The sequence below is a fragment of the Thermobia domestica genome, chromosome 1 (assembly GCF_964235325.1).
Source record: "Thermobia domestica chromosome 1, izTheDome1.hap1.1, whole genome shotgun sequence".
In the NCBI taxonomy this organism is placed as follows: domain Eukaryota; kingdom Metazoa; phylum Arthropoda; class Insecta; order Zygentoma; family Lepismatidae; genus Thermobia; species Thermobia domestica.
The window spans coordinates 224,140,413-224,166,755 of NC_137454.1; the positions used below are offsets into that span (position 1 = coordinate 224,140,413).

The following is a 26,343-nucleotide window of genomic DNA, read 5'->3' on the forward strand; positions in this document are numbered from 1 at the left end:
AGAATAAGTGATACTAAAATCAAAGAGAGTATTTTTGTAGGTCCTCAGATCAGAGAACTGTTCCGCGATGTGTAGTTCATTGACGAACTGAATGAGCTCGAGAAAAACGCATGCCTGATATTTAGAACAATAGGCAATGCGGAGATTTTTTGAAGAATCATAGATGCGACAATTTCCGTGACGTTGTGTCCGACCTCGTAACTGCCTGTCAGAAATTGGGGTGCAACACGAGCCGTAAAATTCACTTCTTGGACTCCCACATAAACTTCTTCCTTCAAACCTTAGCGCTGTGAGTGACAAGCATAGTGAGAAGTTGCATCAAGCTATTGCGGAAATGGAGAAACGTAACCAGGAAAAATGGACCCCCTCCATTGTCAAGTCCAGCTGATTATACAAGGGCTTTGCAGAAGGATATTCCTGACGCCAAATGCAGGCTAAAATCATACATCCAAACACTTTAGAGGCACGTTTTCAACATGTTTACATTACAAAAGCACCTTCTTGCATTCATAAGTTACATGAACTGTAGTACACATTTCTTTCCCTCTGTCTCATAAAAACTGTGAGTGACAGGAGAAAACTAAAACCAGATCTGAAATCATCGCTGTCAGTACTATTATGTAGATTCATCTATTGGAGATCTTGAGACAGAGAAAACTTTTTTGTTGGTCAGTGATATAGTATACCAAACTGGTACAGGGTGTCCAACATACAACGCAACCCGGAGTTTGGGATCTGAAGCGATACACAAATAATGGTTATACCAAAATAAAGCCTTGTTCATGCATATATTTTTAAACTAGGAAGCAACAATTTAAGTACACTAGGAACTACACAGTGTTCCATACGTAACCAAAGGTGTAAATTTATAGATAGATAGATAGATAGATAGATAGATAGATAGATAGATAGATAGATAGATAGATAGATAGATAGATAGATAGATAGATAGATAGATAGATAGATAGATAGATAGATAGATATAGATATAGATATAGATATTGCAAAACATGTAAATTGACTCATAACTCATACGTATGGACATTCTGTCATTAATTTTCAGTTTGTTAAGTTGGAGTAGCTTGGAAACTATGGAGCAGAAAAAAGGATTTTTCATTTTCACCGATAACTAATCGGATGGGACCTCTGTAAGGGGGAACTAGGAAAATCGTAGTTTTCATGACTTAACACTCTGAATTGGCCACTTTGCTGATGTTTCAGTGATCAAAAGTTGTGCTAAGGATCTGTCTACATTATGCAATTCTTGAAAACAATTAAAATGAAACTTTGAAATTATCATGAAAAAACTTTTATACACAAAAAAAGGTTGTCCTGAAAAGATATTAGATTGAGTGTTTGAACTTTCCCCCTTGATGAAAATCTGCGTTCACCACTACTGCCCTAACAGCACAATCACATAGCAGGCATATGCCTATCATGTTCCTTTAGGTACATGGGAACATGTCCAGAACATGCCTTATGTACCTCTGAAAGAGAAATCACATGGATGGCAAGTGATACTCACAGTCTATGTCCGCCCCTAGGCACATGCCTGACATGTACCTGGGGAACGTGCTTAGTATGTTCTAGTTATGTTCCCCATGACGTAAGTGTCAATGAACCACAAAATTACTCCCCCAAAATATGTTAAATCGCCTATGCGTAATACGTTTACATTAAGGTGAGTCTAAACAACACTTTAAACAAGTAAAAAAAAAAGGTAGGGCTACCCTAGAGTGGTCGCGAACCACCAATCTTTCGGTTACTAGCCGCGTGCTCTACCAACTTAGCCACGAAGGCGATGGAGACAAGGTCGCTTGTAGAGGGATAAATTGTTGAGGTCTTTTGAATTTTGGATAATCAGAGTGCTCCTTTAACCGCGTATATTCGACGATAACCGTTTGGGATCAGATAAAATCTACTCGTCATGTAATTTTATAACCAAATAACGAGTCTCTATTTACTTTATTTCATGGTTCTTCCATATTCACTTTCAAATGATCGGCAACAGTTGCCATCAAATAAAGTTGATGCGTTTGTTGCTTCTAGTACACAATCGCTTAGAAAAAAAAAGCAACAAATGCATCAAATATGGGAGATGAATTTAGAACACCTAAATGGCCTAGTACATCTTGTGTTCTTAGAGTATCTGAAACAGTATGTTCCTAAAGGACGTATCTAGGACATGATAGATATATGTCCCAAGTGACGAGATAAAAACAAATGACTGTTAGAGTGCGAAACTGAGCCAGGTATATAAATGCTATATTTGTGGTACATAGTTGCAAATATCAATTAGGTGTAACAAGTACCTAAAACTGTAGGTAGCTGAAGTACATACTTAGCACATGAATATCATATGTGCCAAGTGTTGGGTACCTAAAAAGTGGCTGGGACACCTAAATGGCACATGCCTAGCACATCCTGTGCGGTTAGGGTGATACTAACGACATTCATCCATTGGAACTCAGGTGAGACCCTGGAGTAATTAAAATTGTTAGGTGCAGGACTCAAACCTAAGGATCTCACCATTACAAAGTGAGAGGGCAAACCGTCCATATACGATTCTCGTTCGGTATTGGTGGAGTGAGGATGTGGGAGGAGATGGGAAAACCCGTGCACAGGATATTGTCCACCACAAATTCGCATGGTCAGCGGTCGAATCAGGTATTCCTCGCACCTGAGGGTGACCTTTACCACTGACTCACCGTACCTTCTGTATGTTAAAAGATTGGAAACTTCAAATTAAGAATGTAATTATGATATCTTAATTATAAAAGGACACCAGCTACTTTGTATATGTATATGTGTTTCTATAGCAACTAGTTATCAATAATCCGCTTTAGGCTAAATTATAGATTTTTCTTAGATGTTTCAAAATAATTCCCCATTTAATTCCTCTGAGAGGAACATCCTTTCCATTTAGGAAAAAAAAAACTTGTTTCTGATCTTCCAAGCTCTGACGAAACCATCTCCCAACAGACAGGGTCATTGCTGTAAGTCTTGATGAATGCAGCTCGTTGTTTTCGCAAACCGCAACGGAACACACACACAAATCCAGTAACATGCTTACAGTAAACAGAACAAGTTAGCTGTACTCAAAATGGTTGAAACGGGCTAATTACAAATCCTATAGATACTTTGGTGGATGGATTCAATTGTTATATAAAGAAAAAAAGAACTGTAACGTGTGGTTACGAGGAAATGTAACAGCGTTTCTATCATTCAGAGAGTTTGTTTACTTCCTTTTCATTTTGTACAGAGCTTATTAATAAGCTGTGATTACAATGTTAACAGTGGTATTCCCAGTGGTCGGAGTAGTATGTATCTGGACATCGGTCTTTTTCATTGTGGGAACGCCCGCGCTTTCATCGTCAGGGTACCAGGTGAGTAAACAATTGTTCATTGGAGCTTAACTTAATTTGTGGTTTAGTATAAACAAGCCTGTAGCAATAATGCTAGGCGTCTGTACGTACATCTGTTTGTTGTTAAGGATGCCGGTATGTACGAAAGACAAAACTTTTGTAAATCAATATCGATGAAATATTGTAAACAGTAGCGGATCTAGAAGTAAAAACAGAGGGGGCAGCCATAATCCAGACTATGATAGGTATACCATGAGTTTACAATAACCTTTTAAAAATATTTAAACAATAGCTTAAATTATTTTTGTCACTCAAAAAACTGGGGGCTAGGCCCCCCGATCCCGGGCTAGAACCGAAACTAATTGTAAATAGAATAACTAATAACTACAAGATTTTTGAATTCTGTACAAATGGATTATTTTCATTAATTTCTCAAAGAAACAATTGTACATACATAAAAGGCATAAGTCTAATCTCAAATACGGGAATGTCAGACATTAGCGACCCAGGACGTACGCAAAGGTTGGGTTCTGCGGGCGGGACCCCTCGAAATCCCGAGTTTTCTGTTAATTCATTTTAATTGTACAGATGATTTTACAGATTCTAATATAATTTATTCTCATATTGAATTTGGTCCCCCCGAAAAGCTCTGGAACCCTCCCGAAATAAATTTTAGCGTACATCACTAGGAGTAACTAACATATTTTGCTAAGGTGAGGGAAGTACGTGCTTAGGATTCAAAGAACGTTACTTGTGATCCAACGATATTCCAGAGGAGCTAATAGTGTATTAGGGGAAGCTAGCCCCGTGGATTCCCCCTACATCCACCTCTTACCTCATGTTACCACAATTTCATTTTTTTTTCTTTCTTGATAAGTTTGGTTATTAACTTTTAAAAAACCGATGAGAAACAACGAATTAATGACTTCTGCCTGCATAGCTAACAATTGATTTCAAAGAATTTTATTGACTACTCGTGGCTAAATGCTTATCGTACTGACCTCCGGTGCTGGCCCATTATTAGGAGGAGGTCAGGTGTGCACTCTCCCTCTCAAACGCAGTTGTTTGTTATTATTTGTGTGTATGACTAAAACGTAAACTCAAGTCGCCCTCCCTGTGGGTCACGGTGGCTCAGTGGATAAGAAGGATCCTTTGTTCGATCTCCGGCCAAGTAAGTTTATGTGTCCGTGGATTTCGGAGTACTCCCGGTTTTCCCCCACATTCTCATTCCACCAATTCTTCCATCATCATTCACTTGCCTTAATCATTCGTTTCAATTAGCCTACCAGGCATAATCGTGGGATTTTCAACTAAAAAATTTCATTTCATTTGATTTTTCAAGTCGCGCTCCCAAAATGGTCTCAACTCCCTGTATTAATGTTCTTGTTATGGGTCTACTCTCTTGCCAGTGGCCTGGGTTTTTTGTTTCCGATGGTAAAGTACATGCTTCATTTCCAGGTTAAACTGGAAGTCCACATCTGAAATGATAAATACCAAAAGGTGAATTAAATATCTAAAACAGCGTTTCCCAACCGGTGTGCCGCGGCAGACTGGTGTGTCGGGAATGAACCGCTGGTGTACCGCGAGGAAATCGAAACAGAATTATTAATTCTATAGCAACCAAATTGCAAGACATAGGAAAAAATGTATATTTTTGTATTTCACATTACTATGAATTTCTACCATGGAAAAAGTTACTGTAATTGTAATATATTATTCTACATCTATTACTGTGTACAGACAGTATTTCGGCTCGTACACCTTCCCACGATTAGCTGCTATGTTACGCTTCAATTGAGAATCATACTAACACCGAGAAATGGAAGCACTTGTACGGTACGCGTCAAGTGAACGTTCATAGAACAGTCATTCGCACGCGAATGACAGAACAACACTTTGTTCAACAGGTGTATTTTGACTTCGACGCATCGCAAGCTGTGTGATTTGCAATAATATGCACCAGTTTTGGTTAAAACTGCAAAGTTAAAAGTACAAGACGTTGTTTGTTCGTTCGTTATTTAGTGATCTTCGTTCTTACAAGATATATTCGCAAAGTGTCCCCTCGGGATTCGTCTAACATTGATTTAAATGCAAAGTTCTCCGCGGCCCAAAGTGTATTGTATGTCCGGAATTCATAGACCACTATAAGGCTTGGTCACAAGATTGCTTTTAGTTTCTTTAGATGTAACTGCACATGAATGTGGGCATATGCAAAACAAATTGGATAAAGTACTGCTTCTCTGACACGTGTTATCCACACCGGCCGCCATCTTGGATCCGCCATATTGGATTCAACTTTCGGTTTTTCAAATGAAAAAAAATTAAATTAAATCTTTGAGTTTTACGTCCCACGGTTATGCCGGTTAGGATAAAGGAGACGGTAATGGTGAGTAATGAATGAAATGGTAGAATGAAGAAAGTGGGAGGAAACGGAAGAACCCCGAGAAAACCCACGCACTTTGTCCACCACAAAGTTCACTTGGCAAGGGCTGGGATCGAACCCGGGACCCCTAGCACCAGAGGAGAACGCTCTACCACTGAGCCACCGCAGCCCCTGGTTTTTCAAATGGAAATAGGTGCATGCGATACATCAAATTCATACAAAATTTTCTCGGAAACTCATTGTTGTAGTGAGTTTTACGATAGCTTGTACCATTTGCTAGATATTGCATGTTAAATGTAAGGCACTTCACAAATTCAACCATTAAAAAGTTGTGCAGGGCCCCGTATGTATATGTAATCTTTTACGTGATTTATTGTTGACGAAATGTTTTCTGAACGTACATACATACAAACACACAGACGTAAATAGAATATGGTAGATCTTCAACAAAATCTGTTCGTATCTAGATTTACATTAGGCATTTTGTTCGTAATACAATACTTCCTTGTAATAGTATAACATGGAAGTAATAACAATCACTCACAGAAATGTAAGATTATGACACCAATGTTGTAAAGAGTTTGTTTATACCTACAGTACTTTTCCAGTTAGAAATTGTTTTGATTTGTCAACATCAAAAACGTAAGCGTAACTGATAGTACTCTGCAATGTCTATTCGCGAAGTGCCTAGAGGGATTTAACATGTAATATGTCGCACATGGTACAAGCTACCGTAAAACTCACTACACCAATGAATTTCCGAGAAAATTTTATTTGGTCTAGGAATTAATTCGTGCGGTTTTACAAAAGATGGCGTAACTAGCTTATTGTCCCATAGTTTCGTTGATCCAAACATGCGTTGAAAACTACTGTCATTGAGCATCTTGTTTAGTATATGTCAGTTGCTTGAAGCGGAAACAACATCATTTTTTCTTCAACTGAAAATGGCGCATTTTGTGCCTGATAAAGTGTTTTTGCGGGGAGTTATTCTTCATTGCTTTAACATGAAGAAAAGTGCTACCGCAAGTCATCATATTTTAGTGGAAGTGTTTGGTGACCATGCTTTAGCTGAGCGAACGTGTCAGAAGTGGTTTGCACTGTTTAAAGGTGGTGATTTCAGCTTGGAAGACCAAAAGCAATTTGGACAGCCAAAAGAATTTGAAGATGAAGAATTGAGAGCATTGCTTGATCAGGATTCGTGTCAAACGCAGGACGAACTTGCAGAAGCATTTGGAGTTGAGAAAACAACAGTTTCCAAACGTCTCAAAGCCATAGGAATGATTCAAAAGATGTCTTATTGAGTTTCACATGAATTGAAAAGAAAGACGTTGAAAGAAGAAAAACCGTTTGCGAATTGCTGCTTCAAAGACAGAAAAGGAAGGGATTTTTGCATCGAATTGTAACTGGTGATGAGAAGTGGATTCATTACGAGAATCCTAAACGAAAAAAGTCCTGGGTGAAGCAAGGTGAACCAGGTCCTTCACAACCGAAACGAGATATTCATTGTGCAAAGGTTATGCTGTATATATGGTGGGATTTGAAACGTGTGGTGTACTATGAACTTCTGAAACTTGGTGAAACTATTAATGGACACCTTTATCGACAACAATTAATGCGTTTGAAGCAAGCTCTGGCCTGAAAATAGTGATGAGCAAATGCAAGACCAAGACCAAGACCCGGGTGGTCTTGGTCTTGGTCTTGGTCTTGCACATGCGGTCTTGGTCTTGGTCTTGCACTGGAACCCTCGGTCTTGGTCTTGGTCTTGGTCTTGCACACCTAGTCTTGGTCTTGGTCTTGGTCTTGCACACCCAGTCTTGGTCTTGCTTGCAAGAGTCTTGCAAGTTTTGCTTTTAAGAAATCTATGATTTTCATAAGTAAATTTTACTCTGGATATAAGGGATAATAAATCCTACATTGCGTCAATAGTGAGGGAAATACAATGTATGTTTCTAAATGTAATATATTTTACCTTCGTGTAAGTGTGATGATACTGTACAACATAGGCGATGACCTTTACTTTTTTTTCAATGGGTTATCACGCTTCACTACTTATAAGATAAATCACAACATTTCGTAATATTTTTACATGTTTTAACAGATCCAATACTCCACTGGTTCCCAAACTGGGGAGGCTACCCCTGACAGTGAGACGCATGAAAGAAAACCAAGACGACACAGATTACTGACATACCATAAATTGCAAAATTATTTTTACACTCTAAAGGCGTCAGATTTTTTCTTTCCAACCACGATTAGCTCATCTTTGTATTGAACAAACTCTCAATTAAATATTGAAATTTTGTTTTATTGATTCTAATATGTACTGCATGGGGCAGAAACAAGGACATTACGCAAAAACGATGAAACAATTAGACTTTCGAAATGTGGGCATGGAGAAAAAAGGAGAGAATTAGCTGGGTTGAACGGAAAACGAATGAGGTGTTAGAAATAGTAGCAGTCGGGGAGAAAAGAAGAATTTTAGATGTAATTAAGAGGAGGAAATTGGCTGAGGAGGAACTGTATTATGTGGGACGTGCTAGAGGGAGGGGGCGAAGGAGATTATAGTTGAAGAAAGATATTAAGACAGAAAATTGCTACGTTAAGACGAAGAGACTAGCTGCGGACCACAGTCATCGAAGCTTCTCAGCTGCAGCAAGTGACCTGCCAATAATGGCAGAATAGCTATTATTTTGACGATGATAATATGTTTTGCAATATTGACCCAAAAAAAGAGAGAAAAAATTAAAATAATAATAATTAAACCTCTTAATATTTTAGAATATGAAATGAAATTAAATTTGTGAGTTTTACGTCTCACGATTATGCCGGCTAGGCTAAAGGAGACGGTGATGATGAAAAATGAATAAAAATGGTGGAATGAAGAAAGTCGGAAGAAACGGGAGAACCCCGAGGAAACCTACGCACACGGTGTTCGTCCACCACAAAGTTCACTTGGCGGGGATGGGATCGAACGCGGGACCACAAGCACCAGAGCTGAACGCTCTACCACTGAACCACCACGGCCCCAATATTTTAGAATAATTTGAGTGAAAACTAAAAGCGACTCAACTGTTTATGTCTTTTGTGTAAACTCAATTTATATAAATACTTTTGACCTACATTAGAAATACATAATAACGGCATCAAACTTCAAGTTATTTGAAATAAGTACGAAATCACTCTCAGTTGTGAATATAGATTATTTATTGTTGTATAATGTTATATCGTTGAATTCTAGATATGCCGTATACCTAAGGGGGCTATAAGTTATATTGATAAACAGTTATTCAACGTATAAGCATCCACCTATGAAATCAAACTTGCGGTCACATGCGCTAAGTTTTTGTCAATGTCATAAAAATGTTATTTCGATATTAATTTTATAAGTACACATAAAAAGTTTCCAATGGATGCTTGAACCTCAGAGCAAGGCCATACCCATGTAGTCGGCACCTATGGTGTACGGAATTGCCGATGTTCAATACTACATTTCTTTAGTTTTGGATGAAGAACACCACTAATATGTTTTGAAATGAAATGAAATATCTACTTTAACGTCCCTGGATTATTACACTGAGGCTAAGGGAAACAGTGATGATGAGAAATGGTGGAATGAAGAAAGTACGAGGAAACGGGAAAACCCACGCACAGGGTGTTTGTTCACCAAAGAAGCTCACATAGCGCAAGCTGCGATCGAACCAGGGCCCCATGTACCAGAGGTGAACGCTCTGCCACTGTCCATAACATGCTCTAGTTAATTTTTGCTTATCCACTTCTTATGGACACAACTGTTCTTCGTATGATTTCCCAAAATCCAATCATGGGCCGTCGTGAATGATCAAATGATGACCAAAGTAAATCAGACACTGAAGTTATTATAGCTTGTAACAATTCATAGAATTATGCTGTCGGTCGTCTCGTGAACAACCGATTCAAAAAACGACATACTGTAGCTATATGTTACAGGAGCAGATCGACTCACATGGATTGCATAAACTACTGGGAACACATTCACTCCGGCGGTATTTTTACTGGAGCCTAGAAGTTCACGTGAAAGATGTAATGATTTTTCCACTTCCTTTTTACATTCTATAAAAAATCAAGTAGTACCATACTTGTGCAAGACTCTTGCGCAAGAGTCTTGGTCTTGGTCTTGGTCTTGCAGGTATGGTCTTGGTCTTGGTCTTGGTCTTGCACCCCTTGGTCTTGGTCTTGGTCTTGCATCGGGATTCCTGGTCTTGGTCTTGGTCTTGGTCTTGGTCTTGCATGCAAGACTCTTGCAAAAACTGCAAGACCAAGACTCTTGCGCTCATCACTACCTGAAAACGACCAGAATGGAATAACAGGCATAATAAACTTATTTATCAAGATGATAACGCTCGACCACATGTCGCAAAACCGGTCAAAACCTATTTGGAAAATGTCGGATGGAAAGTGTTACTCCACCCGCGATATTCACCAGACACTGCTCCGTCTGACTACTACTTGATCGATTGCATGAATAATGATTTGATTGGACAGCGGTTCACTTCTTCAGAAAATATCGAAAAATGGATCTTTGATTAGATTGCATCACAAGATGAGGAATTCTTTCGACACGGAATCCGTAAATTGCCTGAAAGATAGGAGAAAGTAGTGGCTAGCGATGGACAATATTTTTGTTAACGTATTCATTTACTTTGTTTTTGAAATAAAGCTTCAATTTTTATTAAAAACCGCACGAATTAATTCCTAGACCAAATATATGAATTTAATATATCACATGCATCTATTCCCATTTGAAAAACCGAAAGTTGAATCCAATATGGCGGATCCAAAATGGCGGCCGGTGTGGATAACACGTGTCAGAGAAGCAGTACTTTATCCAATTTGTTTTACATATGCCCACATTCATATTCAGCTACATCTAAAGAAACTAAAAGCAATTTTGTGACCGAGCATTATAGTAGTGTATGAATGAATTCCGGGTATATGAAGACTCATAAATATGCAAAGTACCCATATGGGTCGCTAAAATTAATACAATACATATTGAGCCAAAGAGAACTTTGCATTTAAATCAGTTTTACATGAGTCCCGAGGGGACACTTCGCGAATGTACCTTGTTAGTGAAAGGTTGGATACAGTTTACGAAAAAGAAAGCGTATTTTTTAAAATCTGAGTCCTATATTTCATTGCAATTGTTTTCTATTTTAAAATTAGAATAAAAAATAAGCATAATGAATTAGCATAGGGGAAAACCAGTGATCGAGCTTTCATCTCTGTGAGAAGGAGATCAGTAATCACAGAAAAAAAATGCCGTGGTATTTTATATTTGCAAATAATAATAATAATAATAATAATAATAATATCTATGAGTGTGCCGCGAGAATTCAAGTTACACCTGTAGTGTGCCGCAAGTTGAAAAAGGTTTGGAAACGCTGCTCTAAAACAATGGAGAAAGCTTCGTGACATCCAAAGAATTCAACTCATTTCAGTATATTTGTTAAATGCACCAATATGTATTTATTACTTACTTGGTATGTTATAATTCAGAAACGGACAAAGAAAAGCTAATGATAATTTAGCTTGTGTATTCTTTTATTTGCCACTTATTAAATGGAGCGTATAGCTCTGTCAAGAACATTGAAATAAATAAATAAATAAATAATGAAGCTGTAATACGTGAAAATAATAGAAAACAATTAATATTAGTGTCCAATGAACGGTTTTCGGAGTCACTGACACTCGCCGTGGCGTTTAGGTCTTAGTGTAGCCCCATCAGTGTGGGGATCGGGGGAGGGGTGTGACATGTAAAAATAATCTACATTAGTATCCAATTTATAGTTTTCGACGTCGCTGAGATGAATAGTGACAGTCCTGATACCGTGTAAGTCCAGGTTCATTCTCATCGGCATGAGGATAAGAAAGGGGTGACATTACGGATTTTATCATTACATTTTCATTAAAATGTGTATCCTAACGGGAGAATGGGTACAACTTTAATCCCAAAAGTATGTACTGTAACTTATGGAAAGTTTCAAATACATGCAATTTACAAAAATGCTGTAACGTCTGCTCACAGTTTTAATGCAGGAAAACGTAGAAATTAAAAGATGGTGGTAATATCGCAAACTATTGTTTGTCCCTAGATTTAGCAATATTTGATATTTGCTATTCAAAAAAATAATCCTCGTGGGTAGCAGAAATATTAATTCATTCATGATAATGATCTTCGAAACTAGGATTAGATTTCTGAGCTTTCGTCGGGATGACATCCTCCGACGATCACACTAACCAAGGAAAGGAAAGAAAGAAAGGATTGAGGAAGCGGCCTGGGACCAAGGGCGCCGATACTGGGGGGTCGAGGGGGCCTGGGCCCCCAAAGTTGATGTGGGCCCAATATTGTATTTATGAATATACAATATTTGGGGCAATTTGAGTGCAATTTGTCTTAAAATCTTCTTATATATACCTTCTGCATCTGAATGGGGCCCTCCCAAATATACAGAGAAATCGGCGCCCTTGCCTGGGACCCGTATATTAGGTACCATCCCGGCATTTTCCTGGTCTGAATGAGGAAAACATCACTCTAGATGGCTGGCTAGAGAAAGCTTTTACACTTTTTCGACCGAGTGTCAATATCGGGAATCGAACCCGGGGCCGGTCGCACCAAAGGCGAGAACGTTAGCGACTACGCTACTCGAGGGCAGTGATTACAAAGAATCTATATTTATATATAGCTACCTGTTGTTAGTTATAGGATCGTCGAAGGATTTAGGTACCGGTAGTGAATTAGACTTACGTGTTAGTATTTAAATTACTGAATGTAATTATTGAAAGGAAATCTCTTAATTGCTAAACATTATGCCATGTTTTAATGTGTTTATTTAGAGGCCATGTGGTAGTGTATTCTATCGTATACATTGCTCCCCGACACTGCAGTGGGGAATTCCCACGTTCCAATCGATCATTCAGTACGTATGCTGAAGATAATCAGGTCATTTTACGTTTGTACGTATTATTTATTTTCCCATGCTGCATCTCATTTGGTGAATCCTCTTCTCCATTTGGGGAGTCTCCTTGAGCAGTTCGCCCTTCTCCTTTCTGTTCGAGCCATCATTTTAGTGGAGTATGATTTTCTTTACATTCTTTTGACCCGACGTCAATATCTATTTGTTCGGTAGATATTGCATTTGGAAGGAGGAGGCAGGCGAAAAGTCGTCGCACGGCTGCAGCTCGAAAACGCCGCTGTGTTGGGCCAATGTTTATTTGAACTTTTTTCCTTGTTTTTAGCTGTAAAATTACCTTCGAAAGTTTTTAGGTCTTTTTGCCTTCTAGCCGTATATATATATAACTTTTTGTCCATCAGGGAATCACGCCATTAAGTCAGTATCCGTGAATTTTTCAATATAATTTGATAGCTATAAATACCAAAATAGTTGAGCTCCCTCGTGGCTAAACGGTTAGCATATGCATCTTTGGCGTGGGGAACCGGATTTGATTCCTGGCGGAGCTCATGTGGTTCGGATCCCACGTTAAGATGTAGGTAAACGTCTCTTACAGCCTCGCTGCTGAAAGGGACGCTAAACTAAAATCAAACCAAATATTTCTTTTCCAGTATAGCCCCTCAAATTTTGATTTACTCCTCGAACAAATTTGATTGAATGAAAGAGCCTGCATATTACCAGTCATATTGAGGCTTATCTCGTATACCTTAAAATTCATAGCAGGACTCCTATCCTAATTAAATTATCATTTTGCTGTTCGCTTTCTCATTAAAAGGCGTGACAAACATCTTGGCATTTGAAGGCGGCTTTCCAAGCTCCCTTTAAATCTGCTAGCAAATGAGAGGCCAGCGGTATTGCCACGTTTAATGTGCACAATCCATGTCTATCCCCTGTCACTTAATCGCACTATAGTTTGTCTGCTTACCCATAGCCACACCCCTTTACCACTTGGCAACGTCACGCCAGAGCTTGCGTTTTATTCGTTTAGCTGAAATGCCAAGATGTTTGTCACAGGCCTTAGTTTCTACTATAGAGTTCCTCAGTCAGAGGTTTTGCGGTGTGTATTTCACTCAATTTCTCCCCGCTTTCTTCATACATATTTATCTAACAGGTTATCGAAATATAGCTTCCAACTGCTGAAAATCTTATAGGAATTTGTTAGACCTTGTAACGTGCTGTTAATACGCTCCGTCATGGACCCCTGGTTGTTAGACTACGACAAGTAAAGAATATTATGACACTAGATATTAAACTCTAATGCTTAAGGGGAAAATATATTAGGAGTCATACCAACCAATGATGAAATAATTTTTTGATAATTTTTTGTATATTCAAAGACATGTTTGCGAATAGTTATTTCCCAAAATTAAAGTTTTCCAGTCCTTATAGTTAATAATAATTAATTACGCAATCAGCTTCAAGGTCACGACTCAAAAACGGCTGATTTTGCATTTTATTGTTTATTTCAATAACCATAAAAGCTATGCAGCTAAACATTTGCATACGCATTTATTTTTGCCTATAAATTTTAAATCTGCAATCAAAACTAATGAATATGGTATAGGTGTAAAGTAATAGCAGCATGTATGGTCCCATGTTTAGCCCCAGAATGAGCATGTGGTGAAAGTGGTACATTTGTGAAATTTTAGCACAAAGTTAAGAAATACCTATATGTCGTGTGAACCAAATTTTGTTTTGGGTAGCGGTGGCTCAGTGGTAGAGCGTTCACCTCTGGTACTTGGGGTCCCAGGTTCGATCCCAGCCCCCGCCAAGTGAACTTTGTGGTGGACAAAGGGGTTTTGTCGGGGTTCTCCCGTTTCCTCCCACTTTCTTCATTCCACCATTTCATTCCTTACTCATCATCACCGTCTCCTTTAGCCTAACCGGCATAATCGTGGGACGTAAAACTCAAAGATTTCATTTCATTTTTTTGTTTTGGGTATTTGAGCCTAAGCCTCCCTTTCCAATACCTGAATGTGTATTTTGCCTCATAACGAGCTTATGAAGTAATGATATAAGATATTTGATACTGTATAACTTTTATTACAACTATTCCACACAGTAGCCTACAAATTATAGCAAAAAATAACAGTTGGCTTATCTACTAACCATCAGCATTGTGCAATGTATAAATTTTTACTGAAAGTCTAGAATAACTGGTTAATTTTGTTAACAGTATCATGTGATACACTATGTGACCTTTCACTAGCTGTAATAGAAATGTGATCTGTTGTGTCAGTAAGAATATGAGCAGCTGGCACTCATACGATATCGTCGGCTCATGTCAGTGAAAAGTGGAAGCGGGCCCTGTTCTAAATAAAGAGTTTAGAATTTCCCTAATTAATAGTTTCTGTTCTCTTTATTACCAAATACCATACAACTAGAACAAAGTATTTGTTCATTTGTACAAAGTATGGCAACTACTTCCTATGGATTTTATCACCATTTGGTAAAACGCGATAAAATAAAGCTTACCTGGACAAAATGCAAGCTTCTTCCTGCTACACCTGATTCACTAACTTGAATGAGATGCTGCTTCTTTAAAGCCTGCCCCCCCCCCCTCTCAATTTCAGTCTTCGTGCAACGGACTTTCAGCGTTTGCTGACCAGCCGAGCTAGCCAGTCGGACCTTGAATTTAAAATGAAATAATTTAAAAACAACAAGAGTCCAAAACTTTCGCATTTAAAAAGCTTTAACTTCTAAACTAGGAGGTTAGGGATGGTTTCTCCCTATATTTGATAGTGGAACAACTGAAAAATGCTACACAAAACGTGAAGTCTGGGGCACCAAACAGCACACACTTTTGGCATATAAAAACTTTCTAAAATCCAATGCTCGAAATTTAGTTTTGCTGGTACTAAAGTTGGTACCGGTAACAGCACAAAACTCGAGGTTTGCAGTTGAAAACTTTGCTGTGCAAAAAAGATTTCAATTTGTATAGTGGGAAAAGGGACTGAGGATATGGACCTAACTTTTGTTAGTCAGTGCATGTTTGTTCTGTAATCAGTTTTAAATAAAGGTGTACCACACTACAATATTTAGCTGTATTTCTAACATAACGTAATATTTAAACGAAAAATTATGAACGGTGTAGATATCTATGAATTACTCTCCTAATGGCCTCCCACAGCGTGAGACAAGGAATGAGATTGCCTAAGCCTGAATTTTCGAAGGTGTTCAGTTCTTTGGAGTTAATGTCAAAACACATTAGAATCGCTAACTCACATACTGTAGTATTTTATATGTTTACACTGCACTGCAGTCATGTGATAGCGGCAGGAACTAGTTGGCGTCGAAAGAACATCACGGAAAACTAGTTGAACGGCGCGATACAATTTCAGTGCTGTCCTCAGTTGGACTTTTGTGAGTGCAGTGAACTATCGTGTACCGTGGTGATGGCGACGCGACGGGGATTATTGGTGTTTGTGTGTGGGATAGAAATGTGATTTTGTAAGTCGCACTTATCTCGCACCACTATGTCAAGGGTAAACCATGAGTACTGTATTGGGTGCATTATGACTTATCAGGGAGGACACAGTGGCCGCCCACATGTGCTGAATGACGCAACCGGTGACGTCTGGGCAGATTCGTCCGAGCAAACAGACAGGCAAGAATTCGTGACCTACAGCACAAATCAATACAGGACGTCCAACAATGTGTCTCAGAGGTCAGTGCAGTGCAATTGTTTCACCATAGGGTATCGCAGCCACAGAACGACACCAGTTTTGCTACTAGCTGCTAACTATCAGCAGTGGTGACTTACGTGGGCTTGGGAGCACGTGGATTGGGCCTTAAAAAGTCTGCCAGTACGTAGCGTTGTCAATCACGTTACCAGTTGGTCCACGCTGGTGAGAGTGTCAGAATATGGAGCAGACTCCATGAAACTATGAACTTAAGTTGTCAACAGAGCAGTCTTCAAGGTGGTGGTACTTTCGCAATGGTTCGGGGCGCAATTACATGACATGGTTTTAGTCTTCAGGTCCGCTTGAACTGTAATTTATGGACCATCGCTTTGTTCAGTTGCTTGGTAACCGTCTCAGCCCCTTACAGACTTCGTGTAATCTGCAAATAATGGGATTTTACAAGATGGTAATGTCTCATGGTACCGGTCCGCAATGATATGAGACTGGTTTCGGAAACATTTTGACCACTTATAACACGTTATTTGGCCCAATCGATATCTGAACATGAATTTTATCAAGCAAATGTGGGATATCATCGAATGGACCATTCGTGCCCAGGTTCTCCATTTACAAAACCACTTTTCGGCGGTAGCTCATGTGGTTCGGATTCCACGCTTATCAGTATATCCACGTCTCATATGGCCTTGCTGCTAAACGGGACGTTAAACTCAAAATCATGCAATACCATCGAATTATGGATGGCAATTGAGGCTGCGTAATAACCCATCCCTCCAACAGACTATTAGCTATTTGTTGCGTCCTTGCCATATCGAGTTCCTGCATTTCTCCGTGCTCGAAGAAACCCCACACATTATTACGTACATATCTCACGATTTTGGCACTTCGGTGTATAAATAATATAATACACTGGAATACTATACTACTGTAGTTAATAAATTTATGCAATGTGCGTAATTACTTGTTTAATATACAGTATTAATTGCAAGCGTGTATATGTGTGTGTATTTGCAACTGTCTTTTGCGTTGCTCTCCCCCTGAAAAAGTTCTGCGGGTGGCCATGGTTCTGCTGATAACTATATAGTTCAATTCCAAATTAACTACCAGGCTAAAATTATACTTGAGAACATTTGAAAGAATTATGAGTGAATAAACGTAAAATTAATTTTTAATGCTCTTATTTGTATTATTAGCGTAATTGGTAGACTACGATAAAAAAATACTTTATTTTTACGTAATTGTAAAAAGACGCTTATAGTGTTAATATTGGCTAGATACAGTATGTGTAGGATTATTAATTAGCACGATTAATTTCATTTTCCATGTCGTCTCACATGTATCAATATTGAATTTTTCCTTTATGAGGGCAATAAAGGAAAAGGCAATTATTCTCCGATAAAATCCGTAACTAGCTAGCAGTGTGATTTTTCTAATTCCCCTTCCGAAAAAAAAAAACCTTTACTACATTCATACAATAAAAGAAAAAAAAGACAAATAATATATATATGTAGGGAACCAAATCCCAGCTGTCATTTTGACGTGCAATTGTTTCACCTGGTGCTTTTGCTTGCGTAATATCAGATGCAGAGCGAGTTTCGACGTCCCCTGAGGCCCAAGCGGTTTCCATGGTGACCAAACCATGGCAAAGCAACGAAGGAAAAATAATAAAACGCTAATATCTGCAAATCTACGTCATTGGAAAACACTTGGAACGCTTTCCTGATAAAACATTATGAACTTGTGTAAATAAACACTATAGGCATAGTAATACTAACAGTTCATTTGTGGAGCAGAGAGAAAAAACTATTTCTGTAATTAAATTGCACAGTAATTGCATAGTTCCATCTGATACACGTAATTCTGAATTCGTTTTCAAGAATGATTTGTATTGCCCCATCGGCCATAGTCCACAAAGAAGGAAGTGAAAATTTAAATAGTTTTTTTTTTTTTTTTTTTTAACGTGTTGAGCTACCATTATTGGCTCACGAATAACTGAGCCCTGAACCTTATTCCGCATTGATCTGTGCAAAATTTGCAGATCGCAATGCAATGCGAAAGATACAATAAGCGATTATAATTGTTATGCCGATTATCGCAAATTAAGTGTTGCGTTGACCCATACCACTATGGAATTGGCCCAAATGACTTTGTGACGTAATAAAGTAAAATTTCCTAGAAGTATATAAATATTTTATATCTTAATGTAGTGGTTTCCACCCTTTTTCAACTGACGACACACTTTACTTGGTTGATTTAAAATAATAATAATAATAATAATAATAATAATAATAATAATAATAATAATAATAATAATAATAATAATAATATGAGCTATAGTAGTTTGTAAGTTTGTATAAAGTAGTGACTCTGTGCAGTATGGTGCATTGTTGTTACAGCTGCAGTTGCCTCAAAATTAATTTTAACTAATTGTTAAATGCTTCGTGATCTTCAAATTCTAAAATTTCGTGATACACTCTATATAGTCCAGTCAAATTAGGCATTTTTGAGGCCAAACCCAGACATTTAAAATAACAAAACGAAACTTACTGGGCTACGTAGTACTAGTTATGATGTACTTCTGACAAAAAATTCCCAAGAATCCTGTGACGGGTTTTGGTGCTATTACGTCATCAATATGGCTGTCGTCAAAATTCATACTGAAATCTTTGAATGCGTAAAATTTTTCGCGTAATAAAGCCAAGACGTTCATTTTTGTGACAAACTGAAGAGAACTGTTTGGAAAATTTGTAGAATTAACTATAGTTGTTAAATAATTCAATATCATAATTGGGATCTCTCTGTTGTGTTAATTAAGGTTGCGGTGGCTCAGTGGTAAAATATTTACCTCTGGTGTATGGAATCCCTGGTTCGATCCCTACTCGCACTAAGTGGGCTTTGTGGTGCACAAACTGTGTGCATGAGTTTTCTCGTAGTTCTCCCGTTTCTTTCCACTTTTCATCACCATCGTCTCCTTTAGCCTATGCGACATAAGTGAAAGATCTCATTTCTGTTGTGTTGATAAGTAAATAAATAAATGGATTTTTTCACCTTTTACAACATTTTTTGTTCAAGTACTTCTCTTGTTTCTCTGTAGTAGATTCTACACTGTAAAAAAAAATAAATAAATAAAATAGCATTTAAACACTTTTAGTACGGAAGTTTGACGGTGAAGTATATCAAGTGTGTGTTTATAAAGTTTGCTTCGCGTGTCCAAAAGCGTTCATTCTCCGAAAACAGTATGACTTCTCGGCAAACAGTTCAAAAACAAAGTGAACACATACATTTTGTACATACATCTGCAACATACTTGAACAACACAGTGTCTACAAGGGGTGAATATGTCTTTTCCGGAGGTCTTTAAAGAGTATCGGCAATGTGTACAGTATCCTACTATGTCTAAAAGTAGTTTCTGTATTTTTTGCAGTGTACAGTAAAGAAGGTGAGTTTTCAGCATTCCGTACTTGTGAGTCCTATGTTCAGTCCGGGGCTGACTGTTTCGATTGATTTTCAAACTGGCATTGCTGTTTTGCCAGCAAGCATACTTTATGCAACCACCTTGTCTCAAAAATTGTTTTGGTTGCCTAGGTATCTTATCAAGTACCTGGAAATAATACTCTTGATATGTGATTTTCCGCTTGCCAAAATTCAATCTGACAGACAAGAAAAAATCTCCATAAACTAAGAAACAGATACACAACTTATCTAATCTTACTTATATTTCGCTCTCTGCTCGGGAAACATTTTATCCTGAGCTTCAGGATGTTCAGTTATCAAAATTAAACCTATAAACGTCAATTTTAAGAATGGTGTAAATTTAACACTATTATTACTCATAGAATTTCTTCTTTCTTTACTGTTATATTGTGTCAATTCTTTTGAAATAAGAAATTTGTGGATGACGTTTTAAACGTTCTCTCCCTAGAATATTAGCGGCCTCAGTTATAATAAACTTATAGTTTATTCATAAATTTTAAATAATAATCTTGTTTCACGAAATCTACTACATTTTCAGAACAGTTACTGCTAACACTATTAAACATGTTAGTAAAACATTTTTGTCGTAGAATATTAATCAAATTAGCTCTACAAACAATTCGTTCGAACTAGAGTTCGTCCACCAATTTTGTATGTTTTCTGTTTTATCGAATGGCCAATTTTCTTTAATTTGTCAATTTTTGGAGAATTTTACCTTCAAAATACAGTTAAAGATTTTCGTTTTATAATGTAAAAACCAAAGTAGGAGGGATTGTTTCTAGAATAAACTTGAAATATTTTAAACAGCTAAAAATTTCCTAGTCGAAAAGCTGCAGGAAAAAAACTGTTTTTTCGAGTATCATTTTCTAGCATCTCTAATCAAAGATCAAGTCTCAGTGGTAGAGCGTTCACCCCTGGTGTATAGTGTCCTTGGTATGATCCCAGCTAGCGCCAAGTGAACTTTGTAGTGTACAAACATCGTATGCATGGGTTTTCTCGAGGTTCTTCCGTTTCTTCCCACTTTCTTGATTCCACCATTTCATTCATTTTTCATCATCACCATCTTCTTTAGCCTAGGTGGCATAACCGTGGGATGTAAAACTTAAAGATTTCATTTTACTCATATGTAAGAGTTTACATTTTATGTCGACACGCAAATCATAAAAAATATCGAAATTTTCATTAACCTCCTCAGTGGGTTTCTACAGTATACTGTACATCGAACTTTGGTATGCTTTAGGGACACTTATTGATTTATTTGAGATAAAATTATCATTATTCGTCGAAACATTTATTTGGACCCTTAAGGTACTTTATAATAAAACTTTTTACAATATATACATCTACATATATTTTTCAAAGTGTACACTATAATGTACATTTTCCTCAATGAGTGTAAAAAGAAAACGGAAATTTGTCACTGAGGAAGTTACTTTACCCACACATTATTAGGCTTTCTGCTGTCAGCAAACTAGGGAAAAATGGAGTGGTGGTTTCCTGTTGCCTTCCACCACAGTATTCCAGCCATTAAAGTTGTCTGACCACGCCTAGAACTAATGTCCAAGTTGCCCTACAAATCACTATGATTTCCACCAACTTAGCTACTGGACAACCACTGCCTTCTTCTAGAACACTCTTTGTCTAGCCACTCCATTTAGACCAATTCGGTAGGGATGGCCTTTCTGATAGATAACTACCACGGACATAGCACTAAATTTCACTGTAGCACGCAATCCTCATAACTCAACACGTAAGTGGCTTTGTAAAGGTGGTGTTTATCGGGGAGGTAATCATGGCAGCATACCTATTATTATTATTATTATTATTATTATTATTATTATTATTATTATTATTATTATTATTATTATTATTAATCTTAGGAATAATTAATACTTACTTATCTTAATTCGTTTTATTGTGTTGTTTTATAGGATCCATTTGACGATCTTTTATCGATACTGGAAAATGAAGAGGATTACGATATTGTTTATCCATACGTTATTGACGATCAAGGCAGCTTATCATCACCGAAATCAAGACTGAAGAGAGAAATTTCAAACAATGACAGTTCCAAACTGAAAATTCTTCTTCCAGCTGCTGGTTCATTGATTCTTTTGGAACTGGAACTGAATGAAGACGTAGTTCTTCCTGGTGCTGTAGTAGAATGGTTCAAAGCAGATGGCACTGTCAGTAAATCTGTGTTAACTCAAGGAGAACCTTGCCTTTTCAGAGGTCGAGTAAAAGATGCTCCAGGTTCATTAGTAGCTCTTAGTAATTGTGATGGTGGATTCACGGGACTTATCAACTTTCAAAGTGACTCTCTATTTATTCAGCCTATCCATAGTCTTGTTGACAGTCCAATACAACCGCATGTAGTGTACCATACAAATAATCGTTTAAATATATCATTATTTCACGATCAGGCCTTTCCATTATCAAAATATTTTCAATTTTTAGTTGAGGACACTTTTTCTAAACCTGTCCGAGTGACTCAATCAACTGCAAGGTCCATGGACGTTAACATATCTTCAAAATCTCTTTCAAATAAAACCGTAAAAATCTCAAATGAAGGATATAAAGATGATTTTGTACCTAGTACTAGTGATTCAGATATAAAATTTAAGAATGGTTCTTCTCGAAGAATATCAGAAGAAGAATTTGATGATAAGAAAAATTCCACAAGAAGTATATTATCATTAAATAGCAATACTTCTGTTGGAAGTTTTCTGAATGTTGATGGTATTGCTACAACAAGAACGTTGGTAGGAAACAACAACAATCCACTAGGATCTAAGTTATCTTTTGTTGACAACAATACTTCAAATCAATCTAATAGGAAGTTATCTCACATTAGTTTAGATGAATTTTCAATTACGTCACAGCACTTCGAATGTAATGAAAGTATAAATGAAGTTAATCAGAAGGATACAAATGATGAACTCCAAGATGAGTTTAAGACATCAAGTGCAAATAAGGTGTCCGTTCCTGTTAAAAAACGATCAGTTGACGACCCAGTTGCAGAGGAGGAAGATGATACCAAATCAAATCCGGATATTAGCACCACAAATGAAACTGCATCTACTAAAGAAAATGGCGATGTGATACAGGAAATAGGAAACGGGTATTCTCCTGATACCATGTGGGAACAACGATCACGTAAGTAGTTTTGGTCTTATTTTGTCCAATAAAAGATATTTTTTGTTTAATAACTTGCACGATAATTCTTAGTTTCTGTGATTTTATACGATATGTTGGGTTTTCACGTAACGATTTGCTTGCTTCATGTTTGAAGCGAATTTCCTTTTAGTTAATTTTACCGTTAACTTCTGTGTTATTTATAAGTATTTCAGATTTTTTTTAAAATCTGTGATATCTAATTTGTCGATAGTTTGAAATATTAATGTCTTAAATCAGTCACATTTTTCACGTTTTATTCATCAAAATATTATGTCAAACTGATAATTTTATTGTCTGTACATTCCATGTAGCAAATATAATACCTAAACTGCCAGTTCCTTTGATGTTGACAGTTCCGAACATCCATCTTTATGGTCCATCTATGTATCTCTCGAAGCAATTCTTGAGGCTTTAAACAATATATGTACAGTGTTTAATATATGTACAGTTCACTCCAAACTCTAAAACTAGAAGTCCAGTGATCGTCTGTCAGGGTATCATCTACCTTTAACCTTTAAGGATACCTTCACTAACTACAATGCAGCAGTACCGAGTTTGGTCTACTCTGGTTTTCTTCACTATTTACTACGAGTATATCTAATACGCGTTCCTCAATTTGCCTGTTAGATCAGCAACTCCTGCAGTTTGGTACTTTATATGAAGGATATATTAATTGAAATGTTCCGGTAAATATCCGCACAATGATTTCATTATTATTCAGTAATTGTATATGAAGTATCCTTAATTATCGTTCTATTCCCGTTCTGTACTTTGTACATAACAGACGATTTTAAACCACAGGAAAAGAACTTACATTTATCTTGCTGTACTATATTAAGTGTTTCGCAAAACGTAATGTAAGTAGGCAAGACTTTGTTTCCGATCAGAACATTACTACAAGACAAAATCATGTGATAAGATTCCCTTCACCTTAGTTGGTTATGGAATTGAAACTTCATCCACTTTTGATGGTTTGTTTTACCTGATACATAAATACAACATTATAGCTAATCTTAAGCATGTTGCTAGCATAGTAAATACTAAACGCAGACCTATATTTCAACATGAGACAGAAAACCAAACGAGCTCCCACTAGAAATCAAACTCTGGTCTTCCGTGCAACAGGGTCAACAATAAATATTTATCCAAGAAGAAACTTTGTACTGAATTTTTGAATATGTCATGAAATTATAAACACACAATAGGTAAAAACAGACCTACAATCAAATAAACAATAAATTGTATTGGGTATGTTACAAGCAGCTTAAGTGTCGCTATTAATTGTTCCTGAAACTGCAGAATTCCACATAGGGACGCGATAACTCGGTGATAGAGTGCTTACAGGTGCGTGGAGTCCCTCCTGATTCGATCCCCGGCCAAGCAAGTTTCTGGTGGACAACATCGTGTCCGTGAGTTTTCTCGGAGTACTCCCGTTTTCTGCCACATTCTAATTCCACCGATTCCTCCACCAGCATTCTTTTGTCTTAATCATCCGTCTCCGTTAGCCTAAATGACATAATCATAGGGCATTACACTAAAAAAAATCATTTAAAATTTTTCCAGAATGCCACATTCAATTGTTATTCGTTTGTTAATAAAACCTGTTCAATTTACGAAGTAGTACACCTGTTCGAGTATATTCTTAGACTTGAAAACATAAATCAATAGCCAGTAGTTTTCTTTCTAAATATAAACATGATTAAATTTCTAATACCGCTGGTGTCGAATATGCAGCTCACATGAAGGATAAGACAAACAAAAGAAATATTGTGAATTAATATATTCACGAATACTGTTTAAAATTTGATTTTCGTGAATATTGTCGTCCATCATTTGATATTTCAATAAAACAACTAAATTGAAAGTAATGTGAAATTATACTATATTGTAAACAATGTACAAAACTTGGAACGGAAATAGACGTTTGATTGCCGAGTTATGGGACATAAGCTTAGATTTGAATAAGACTTACAGGAAAATACATGGAAGAAACCTGTTAAACGTTCTAATATTGTTGATAGTCACGCAAGGAACCAATTCGGATACCGAACATCCTTAGCCTCTGGAGATATCCAAGTGATCATTGCGAAAAATAAATCAGGTTTGAAAATGATTTGGATATTGTTTGAAAGTGATTTTCAGTCATACTTTAAGATGCCCAGAAGTGTTATATAGTGAGTATAAATTGTCTAGAATGTCAGCTAACAATGGTTATCAGGAACTACCTCAAGAGTGTTTAAGTTGTACCTGAACTCCGATATGTTCAACGAGTGTACCGGTACGGGCACAAAAAAGAACTTTTAAACAGTGTTTCTGCTCGTAAACTATACTCATTGGACACAGCTAAAATTCAGGTAATATTTAAACACTCTTAGAATAGTTCCTATTAACCACTGTTAGGTGGCATTCTAGACATTTTTTTATTCACTCTTAGAATATTTCAAAACATTTCTGAACATGTTAAACCAGTGACCACCAAACCGTCAATCGCGAGCTACTAGTAGTTCGCGGTGGACATTTTCGGTAGATCGCGTTAACGCTCCGGTTGGTTAACCTTGGTTCCTCTACTGAGCTGACGCTAACGACATGGAGCGCTGATGCCAACAACGGCTTGTTTGTCCCGTGCAACTGCCATTGTAAGCCTCATCTCACAGTTGATTGTATATGCATGGGGTTGTGCACGTTATATTTTTCGTGTGTGTATTAGACATTTGCTAACTTAGATCATTTGATTTCATATTTACTAGAAATGTAATTTTATAGGCAATAAACAAATGTAAGATTAAAAAAAGAAAGTTGGTAGTTTTTTCGGTTGGTAGCTCACAGTAGGATATAAAAAACGGTAAGATAGCTCAGAAGTTTCTTAAGTTTGGCGACCACTGTGTTAAACAATGTCCTAAACTCTTTTCTAGAACACATCCTACCATTAACATTGTACACTGAACTAATGAGTGTGTAAATACAGTGTATAATTACGATATAATTCTACATAATTACCTGCGTTTAATGGAAAACAAATTGTTCAAAGATGAGACATATACCAATCTAGATTTCATTAAACTGAACGCAATGTTATACGTGAGTTTTATTTTATTTTATTTTTCTTATTTTTTTAAACCTTCCACTTCCGCCTGCCTTCGGCTGTTTCTTCAGGACATATTATATGGCAATCGCTACTACCCCCTCTCTCCTTCTCTCTCTCATATACCAATCTAGATTTAATTAAACTGACGCAATATTATATGTGTTTTATTTTATTTTATTTTTCTTATTTTTTAAAACCTTCCACTTCCGCCTGCCTTCGGCTGTTTCTT

The 26,343-nt window shown here is 37.2% G+C and overlaps 1 protein-coding gene across 2 annotated transcripts in view; it reads left to right on the forward strand.

Annotated features, from left to right (window-relative positions):
• The first annotated feature begins 2,981 nt into the window (after positions 1-2,981).
• The window catches only part of LOC145694306 (A disintegrin and metalloproteinase with thrombospondin motifs 1-like), a 176,678-nt gene continuing 153,316 nt past the window's right edge, over positions 2,982-26,343 (forward strand). Inside the window, exons 1-2 of one of the 2 annotated variants that reach the window (XM_081770395.1) lie at positions 2,982-3,386; positions 21,784-23,008. In XM_081770395.1, coding sequence (XP_081626521.1) covers positions 3,288-3,386; positions 21,784-23,008 — 1,324 coding nt within the window. In that variant the 5' untranslated portion in view covers positions 2,982-3,287. Of the gene's footprint in view, positions 3,387-3,416; positions 3,501-21,783; positions 23,009-26,343 lie in introns of those variants that run through there. The other variant, XM_081770400.1, reaches the window with a different exon arrangement.